Source organism: Vombatus ursinus, unplaced genomic scaffold (genome assembly GCF_900497805.2).
Source record: "Vombatus ursinus unplaced genomic scaffold, bare-nosed wombat genome assembly UNPS02002988.1, whole genome shotgun sequence".
NCBI classification, from domain to species: domain Eukaryota; kingdom Metazoa; phylum Chordata; class Mammalia; order Diprotodontia; family Vombatidae; genus Vombatus; species Vombatus ursinus.
Genome location: NW_020942766.1, coordinates 1220 through 10096, shown reverse-complemented (window position 1 = coordinate 10096; position 8877 = coordinate 1220). Strand labels below are relative to the sequence as shown.

At 51.0% G+C, this 8877-nt stretch overlaps 1 protein-coding gene across 1 annotated transcript in view; it reads right to left on the bottom strand.

Moving 5' to 3' along the window:
• Positions 1–6: 6 nt before the first annotated feature.
• Positions 7–8877, bottom strand: part of FBRS (fibrosin) — a gene marked incomplete at its 5' end in the record, with an annotated part of 9980 nt that continues 1109 nt past the window's right edge. Inside the window, 17 exons of the mRNA XM_027870328.1 lie at positions 7–1049; positions 1282–1489; positions 1684–1767; positions 2445–2525; positions 2766–2892; positions 3488–3559; positions 3707–3736; positions 4301–4369; positions 4547–4642; positions 4910–4954; positions 5162–5367; positions 5748–6043; positions 6866–7166; positions 7297–7345; positions 7486–7515; positions 7630–7665; positions 8628–8807. Of these exons, the coding sequence (XP_027726129.1) occupies positions 533–1049; positions 1282–1489; positions 1684–1767; positions 2445–2525; positions 2766–2892; positions 3488–3559; positions 3707–3736; positions 4301–4369; positions 4547–4642; positions 4910–4954; positions 5162–5367; positions 5748–6043; positions 6866–7166; positions 7297–7345; positions 7486–7515; positions 7630–7665; positions 8628–8807 (2427 nt within the window). The remainder of the gene's footprint in view (positions 1050–1281; positions 1490–1683; positions 1768–2444; positions 2526–2765; positions 2893–3487; positions 3560–3706; positions 3737–4300; positions 4370–4546; positions 4643–4909; positions 4955–5161; positions 5368–5747; positions 6044–6865; positions 7167–7296; positions 7346–7485; positions 7516–7629; positions 7666–8627; positions 8808–8877) is intronic.

The window sequence follows — 8877 nt, the reverse complement described above, 5'->3', positions numbered from 1 at the left end:
CCCCCCCATCTTCTCAGACCCTATGAAGGAGGGTCACTGGTGACTTCTGATGTCCCAGCAGCCCCACCCTGCTTTCCCACAGGAGGGAAAGAGGAACAAGAGGCCTGGGAGTGTGTGACTTTGGCCTCAGGCTTGATAAGCCTACAGGAGGCTGTCGGGAGGCTTAGCATCCAAGGGACCCTCTGAGGGAGCCCAGATTTAAAGGGGAAAAGGGAGTGGATGGGGAGAAAAGGAGAGGGAACAGCACTGCCTCTCAGGTGGTCACAACCTCTGCCCTCCAGGTGACCCCCATCCCTCTAGAGAGTGGCTCTTGCACTTAAACCCTTTGGGGGCAGGTGGGTCTGCGACCTCTATTTTCAGGATGATCCCATGGCTGGGGTAGTGACCTCTGACCCCATGACAATTCCACAGAAGCCATGGGGTCATGACCTTTGCCCTCCCAAGTAGGGTCACAACCTCCACCCTAAGGCTGGGTGGGGAAGTGAAAAAGGGGGAAGGAAATGGAGCTCTACCCCCAGCCCCTCCCCTCCCCTCACCTGTCAGCTCTGGGTGGCCCTGGCGGCCTAGGGGGGGAGCCAGGCCGAGGGGCGGGCACCAAGGGGGGCGGAGCCCCCAAGAGGGCCCCAGGAGGTGTCTTGCTAAGCAGTTGAGGGGGCCCGGGGGCTGCGGTAGGAGGTGGGGGGGCCAAGCGACCATAGAGTAGCGGATGGGTAGGCTCCAGACCATAGAGGCGAGCTGTGGCCACAGCTCCTGCCCCTCCCAGCTCCTCCCCTGCCTCATAGAATCGTGGGGGGCGGGCCAGGCGTGGAGGGCCTGGCAGCCAGGGCTCCAAGAAGGGGGCACAGCGGTCCGAAGGACTGGGACCCAGGAAGGGGGGTGGTCGGGGCCGATCAAAAAGCAGGTGTAGGCTGGGAGGCCCAGGGACCTCCTCCTTCCTTTCTTCCTTCACCCTCACAGGCTCCTTGGGGGGTCTTACCCCCTCCTCCCCGGCCCGGGACTTGGGGGTGGCTGGGGAAACTCGAAGCTGTGGTCGGGAAAATGGGAGATCCCTAAGGGAAGGGAGAAGAGATGTGCTTAATAAATGGTTGTTGCATGAATGAAATGAAGAACAAGTGACAGCCACAAAAGAAAATGAAATTAAGAGAAGCTAGAAACTAGATTCTTTCTTAATGTGTGGGAGCAAAGGAAAGAGAAATGAAGGAATCTGGTTAAGGTCAGGGAGCTGAAGTCAGAGGTACAGAAAAGGAGGTGGAGGGTCACAGTGCCTGGGCAAAGCCATACCTATCCTTCTCCTCTTTGGGGGCTGAGGGCTCTCGCCTCTCCACTGAACGTTCTTTGTCCGAGCCAGGCGTCCGTGCAGCCTCAGGGGGTCGGGCCCAGGCAGGAAAGGCAGGGGGGCCACGGTGCAGCCGGGCCCATGGATCAGGAGGAGAGGCAAAGGCAGGAGGGGCCCCTGGGCTTTCTTTCTGGGCAAAGACAGCACCAGTGTCTAGAAAAAAAGAGAAAAACCAAGTTGGCCAACTCTGAGAACCAGGAGCTTCAAGTTAAGTGTGAAAGGACACAATCCAACTAGCCAGCTGCTTCACCACTGGATTACAGGACAAGACAACTTAAAGAGATCAGGTGCTCTTATCCGTCCGACTCTTTTCCCCATCTCCCTGATCACAGCACACCCACACTCACTGAACGTAGGGCTGCCCAGGCCTCCAAAGGCCCCATTGGAGAGGGCAGCCAAGGACGCAAAGCTGGTAGGACGCCCAAAAGGATCTGGAGGGGAGACAGGGGAATCAGTCAGTAAAGCACTGACATAGCACTTGCCTTTCTCTAGCCCTGTGTTTAGGATATAAGAAAGTATGACAAGGTCCCTACTCAAAGGAACTAAGAAGTCTTCCTGGGGAGACAAGACTAACACATAAAAAGTCAAATAAAAGAAATGTAAAATGGTTGTAATATAAGATTTCAAATGAATAGAAAAGACAAGTGTTACACCTTTCCAGAAGGGAGAGGTCACCTCAGGCTGGGAAGGTGAGGGATTTCTTAATCCCAGAACAACAAAAAGGATGTTGTTGTTTGAAGGGACCTACACATCATCCAGTCCAACTCCCTCATTTTATAGAGAAATCAAGGCCACGAAAGAAATGGCTTGCTAAATGTTACATTACTAATTAGCGGCAAAGCCACTTTACCCCAAGTCCAAGGTCTTTCCACTAAGCTTTGTTACTTAATAGAGACAGACTTAAGCTGAGCTCAGAGTGTCAGGCAGGCGAAGAACAGAATAAGCAAAGACTCAGAAAAACATGTGTGGTGCATTCAGGGGACACTGAGGTAACTGGCCATGGATAGTTGCGAAGGACTAAGGGTTCTTGGCCTCCAGTCCTGGAGTCATCATTCCTTAGCTTAGTCTTAGGGCTAGTATAGGGATGACCATGAAGAATGGCTCTTACCGATGTGGGTACCAGGGCTCAGAAAGGATGCAGGGGGCCCAGGAGCTGCTGTGAAAGGGTTGGCAGCAGGATGGACAGCACCTGAGAAAAAAATGGAGATAAAGCTTTCTACAAAGGAATTCAGAACCAAGACTCAGATTTATTAACCAGCAAATAGTAGAGCTGTAAGAGACTCATTTTACAGATGAAGGTGAACAAACAAAGGCTGATAAAGGAGCCTCAAGTGACTTATCCAACATCATACAATTTTAGTTAGTGGCATAGACACTATTGGAACTGAGGAAAACTGACTCCCAGGCTAGTGCTCATTCACAGACTCACCTGTTGCGGTGAAGAGGGAAGCTGGGTGGGAGAGCTCCTGCCCAGGGGGAAGGCCTCCATAGGCCCCAGGGAGGCAGGGCAGAAGGTCGTTCCGAAAATCCAGCTTGTGAGGATCACCCTGCATTAACTGGAGAGGAAGAACTCTGGTGAGGGATTTTAGTATCCTCCTCCCTTCTCTATTCCCTTCCCCGAGGTTTCCTTAAGATGCTAACCCCTGGAGAGAATGGGGAAATGGACAAATCTAGTCTTGGGTCCCCTATCAACTTCCTTTTCAGAGTCCACTGCCCTTCACTGGACACTTTGCCCAATGAATTTCTCTCTGAAACCTGGCCCCACTCCCACAGAGATAACTGGTTAGAAAACAATTTGATAAATTATACCTTGTTAAGAGTTTATGGGAATACCACTTTTTCAGTATACAGAGTGCAAGATAGGGCAGGGTTTTGCATTTTTATGGGAAATTCCTGAGAATTGAAAAATTGTCAAGCTCCGGAGGAATGAAGCCTTGATGCTAAAGTTGTAGGCATCCCTACGGGCAGAGAGGGGAGTGGTTTGGGAGCAGAGGGCTCTCCTGCTGCTCATCTACCACTACATCATGTGCCCTAAAGCAGTCAGTAAAATGGCTCTCCCAGCATCCTGTCCTTCCACAGCTCAGACTCACATGCCTCTAGTTCCCCACTCTTCCTGATTCAGTTCCACCCTCTCTCTACCAGTCCTGGTACCTTCATCTTCTCCTGGTGCCTCAAGATCATATAGGCCACTCGCACATGCATGGCACACCACTTCCCTGGTTTCTGAGGTGCAGAAGTAAAAGAAGAGAAGTAATGCCATTAGCCTTCCCCAAACAAACTTCACTCCTTCCCCATTACCCGTAAGACCCTAACCCATGCCATTCTCCATCCCTGCCCCTTTGAACCCACTCCCTTTCCCATCCTACTCACCCTCAGTGGGGGGCGGAAATGGTCAGGAATCTGAAGGGCAGGAACAGAAATGGGAGGACAGCTTAGTCCCACGTGCCAGCACTCATTCTAGCAAACCCAGACTCTAAAATTCCAGCTTCTCTTTGCCCTTGGGGTCCTGGCCTCTGAGCCCAGAGATCACAGTCCTCAGAGCTCTTTCCATTTAAAATAGCCCTCTCCCTTAGAATGACACATAGCCCATTTATTAAGCCCCTTCCCTGGGCCACTCTACCCACTCCCAAAAGCCTGTCCCCAAAAGTTCTAATTGCCTAATGAGCCCCATCAATACTTCAGAGGCCCCAGAACTTTCCTCTTCTGGATACTCTCCCTACCCTGGTCATTTCTTAAGGAACTCTTTCTCTCTGAAACCCCTGCTGAGTATTATTAGGAAAGCAGAGACTATAGCCCCTAGGAAATGCCTACAGTGAGAATATTTTTCCTTTTTCTTCCCTAGGGAGTGGGGGTAAAAAACACAAATCCTACTTTGCCTATATGGCATTTCATCCTCCCAATGTATTCACCACTCCCTCCCCTTATTGCCAAGACCTGACCCTCTTTTGTCTCCCCCAGGCTCACCTGTGTCCCCTTCTGGGGCAGCCCACTGGGGACCGGCCCCAGTCGTGGTGGCAGTTCTGGATTCGTGCTCTGGGGAAAGGAAGGGAGACTGGGTGAGGAGATGGGAACAGAGATCTGGTGACTGAAGGCACAACTGGGATCTAAGAGTTAATTTCCCTAGGTCTTTGGAAGTGGGACAAAGAGCACACAATTTACTGAGAGATAGGTGGGAAAGGAGAATATAGTATCTGTGTTTTGGACACTCACCTTAGGCTGGAAAGCCCCCTGCAGAGAACCAAAGGAAACAGCAGGAGGCAGACCAGGGGGGAGGCCAGGGACAGCAGGGGGGAAGGCCGCATAGAGCTGTGAAGGAAAAATGACCAAACTGGGGGTACAGAACAACAAAAATGCCTCTTTTCTTGCTAGTTATATTGCTCCCTTCCTCTACAACTAAGAATTCAGTGAGATCTCATCTTCTCCTAGGATAAACTTGGTTGCTGTTGGCAGCCCTTGTCCCCAGCACATTGCTGAGTCCTCTATACCAATCAAATGTTCATTAAGCACCAAGAGAGAAGCTTGCTAGAGTATTCCTATACCCAACTATGACCCAGGACTCCTCATGGCACTTACGTTATGCCGGAAAAGGCCTTCGATTTTTCCTGGATATTTCTCGAACTATAAGAAAGAAAATGGGAATAAATTAGAAGGCAGAGACACTAGATACACCCACACACACCCACACGACCCTCCCCACTGTCCATCTCAGAGTTCGCCGAACCATCCCTCACCCTCAAACAATCAGGCAACTTCCCCCAACCCTCCAAAGGCTTCAGATGCCCCTTCCCACCCCTACTAGGTCCTTGAACAGGAGGGGAATCTCACCACGTGGGGGCCGTGGGGGGGCAGCAAGCCAGGAGGGTAGGGGGTGAAGTGCTGGTGGGTGTGCTGGTGGGTGTGCTGGTGCTGGTGGTTGTGCTGGTGGAACTGGAAGGCCAGGGGCCGGGCTGAGCCCCCCGCCCCCCCCACCTCGGGGCCTCCCTGGGCGCTCAGGAACCGAGTGCTCAGGTCCTGCCGCATCAGCTCCTGCTCTGTGAGAAGTGACCAGGACGGGGTAGGGTGGAGGGAGAGAGGGATTTATGCCCCTCCCCCATGCCACCCAAGCACCCTACTCAGGCCTCACCCCCATGGACTCTGATCCCTTGCTTCTGCTTATTCCTTCTCCAACTTTTCGTGTATCAGTCCTCCCCCTTGGGCTCTTCCTCTTTGGTGTATCTTTATTCTACTTCTATTACCCAACATTTATTCCATCATCCTTTCCTTTCAGGCTTCAACCCACACCTTCCTCCTGAATCCATTATCTCTTAAAATGAATGTTCCCTGATTCAAAGAGAAGAATGCCTGCCCCAGTGCTTCTTTCTCTAGGATCTCTCTCTACCTTTCAAAGCAATACAGGCTCTTGAAGACTCACCAGAGAGGGCACTGGCCGTCGCAGCCCCAGGGTGGCCTGCCACCTGCAGCAAAGGTGGGGGTGGGGGTAGAGTAGGGCCAGGGGAGAATAGGGCAGGATGGGGTGGTGGAGGAGGTGCCCGTAGACCAGTAGGGGGGAAGCCGTGGCTGGCCAGAGGCAAGGGCAAAGAGGGTGTTGGGGGCCGATGGGAAAGTTGAGCTGAAGAAGATGAGGAAGAGGAAGATGAAGAGGAAGAGGAAGAAGGTGGAGGTGGGGCCACTGGAGGGGCAGGAGCCTTGGGGGGTGGCCTCGAAGAGCTGTGGAAAAAAAGCAGGGAAACATGAAAAACCTGGAAGAATCTCATCTATTTGGGGGAAGGTCAGACCTGACAGCACCTTCTCATATTCAATGCATTTATAAAGTTTTTCTGCATTATGAATCTTCTGGTGTTTAATAAGAAAAGACCTCAAAATTTAAGCTTATAGACAAATATGAAAATGTATCCCCCAAGGACACATTCTCAGGCAGAGAAATCTTTCATTTCTTGTTTCTGTTGCTTCCTATCCTTGATCCTTTCCCATCACCTTTTCATCCATCCTAACTTACCTGGCCTATACTGATCTCTCTCTTCTCAGACCCCCATGAATACAGACACTATAAGCTATGGCATTTAAGCACAATGCATTGTTTTTTATTACTCAAAAACCACTCAGCCTGAGACTACAGCATCCCAGGACATTTCTCTCAAGTCTTCCTTTCCCCAGGTTAAGTTCTCTTTTTCATTATAGCTCCCTTTTTAAAGAATATGAAGTAACAAAAAGAACAATAGACAGAAAAAAGTCAGAAAACCTAGCCTTTAGTCTTGACTTTGCTACTATCTTACAGCATGGTCTTAAACAAATCATCTTCCCTCTCTGAGTCGCAGTTTCCTCATCTGTAAAATGAGCCCTAACATTCTATTACTTTTAGTGTTTCACATGAATTTTTTCTCTCCCTGGTGAGAATGATTGGTCCTTTAAGGCAACCAACTTTTTTCACCAATGCCCCGTGGTACCTGGAATAGTACAAGTAAAAAGAACGTACATACATACACATACATAAAACACGATGACTCAAGTCAGCTTTCTGGGATGACTTACCTGCCAGTGCTAAGGTCCAGGCCACTGCCATAAGTGGAAGAGCGGATGCCAAAGGGTGAAACCCGGAGCTGCAATTGGGGTGGGGGTGGGGGTGGCAGGCTGACAGGGGCTGGCATCGGGGCTGGGGGGGTGGTTGGGGGTCGGGGGGCCGGTGGAGGCAGTGGCTCCTTGGCAGGGAAAGGCACTAGCAGCGGGTCGGGTCCTGGGGGCTGCTCCTGACTCCGCTCCAGCCCCGACACTTTGGGGATCACAGAGAGTTTCGCTTCACAGTTCCCATTTAAGTTGCCATGGGGGCCCGAGGCTGGAAGGGGAGGGGAAGGTACAAGGTCAGTGGCAAACGGGGTGCCTTGCTGTCCCTCCTCCCTTCCTGGGAGCAACTAATCTCCAGGCTGTGCTCAGCCTCAACCCCAGCCCTGGCCCTGGGAACAAACCTTTGCTGGTTGAGACAGTAAACGATGGATCGAGGTCATCATCAGAGACCTGGCAAGGAAGAGCAGGGAAAGCAGTCAGTTCCTGGTGGCACAAGAGACTCTACCCAGAGACGTCACAGTCCCAAGTCCAAATAGCCTCTGGGCATCCTTGGCAAGACCTGCCCCCACCCAACACAGGCACCAACTCACCCTCTCGTCCAGGTCACTCTCCGCATCACACTGGAGAGAAGGAGAGACAGAAGTGTCAGGGGAGGGGAGAAGAGTTGGCAGGGGGCGTGGTGGTGTCTGCTGGAGAGAGAGTGGGAAAAAACTGGGCAGGGAAGGACCACTTACTATGTATCCGGCTTCCAGAGAATTTCGGGAGGAGGCCTATAAGGGAAGAGTACATAGGTGAGGGACACTTGTCAGGAAGAAGTCAAAGGCAGGGTCAAACAGACATTTGACTCCCTGATGTGGCTGTTGTCCAATTCAAGTTCAAACTCCACAAAAGTGGGCCAGTTTGCCCTATACTCAGCCTAAATTTGCTTTTAGCAGAAGATTCGATCCAGTACTAATTAGTCCCAATCCTAAGGAGCTATGGAATCAAATATTAATAGACATTTTAGGTCACTTAACCCTACCTCCCAACCGGAAGAAATCTTTTCTTTAATCTGACATATGGTCACCCATAGCCTCTGCTGAAACACCCCCACAGATGGGGAAATCACACCTCCAAAGACAACCTTTCCATTATTGGACAGTTTTAACTGCTAGGAAATTCTTCTTGAGCTGTCCACCCCTTGGGCCTTGGTGCATGACACATTACAACCCTTCAAAGGAATGTTTAAAGATATCTGTATTCCTCCTACCCTCTCAACCCCACAAAGCAGTCAAGAACTCTTCTATTTATGAAAGGTCTTTGGCTTTGGCCTGCTCCTTCAAGATTCATGTTCTAAGACCCCAGGCCATCATGACTTTGGAGAGCTGTTTCCTTTGGGACTCTAAGTTCCAAGACCCACTCCTCTAAAAATCCTTGAGTTAGAAATAAACTTAAGGATTATGTAGTCTAACTTCCCACTGAATACAGGAATTCCCCCTCCACTATGTTCCTAAAAGAGCAGCTTCTATGTAAACTTTCACCCACTGGTCCTAGATCTGCCCTCTGAAGGGCCGTTCTCTGTACCTGTTCCAGTTTGTGCTTTCTAAAGTGTAGTACCCCCAACTTAATCACAAAGCACTGAAAGACCACGTTAGCTACACAAGGACCAAAAGAGGGACTGCAGACTTAGTACAGCATGGAATACATAAAAAACTTATGGAAGGATAGGAGAATGAGGAGTAGCACATCTCACCTCTTTCCTCCTTCGCTTGCTGGACCTTTTTCGGGCACGGTCCCCTGGGGGCCGGCCAGTCTCCCGCTCTGAGCTGTCTCCTGGCTCCCCTCGGCCCCCCCCTACACCCCCCCGCTTCCGCTTTCCGGAATGTTTTAGCCGATGCTCCAGTCTCTCTGGGGGCTGAAGGGATGCATCCTTCTGTGGGCAAAAAGTAGACAGGTGAGAGAGAGAGAGAGAGAGAGAGAGAGAGAGAGAGAGAGAGAGAGAG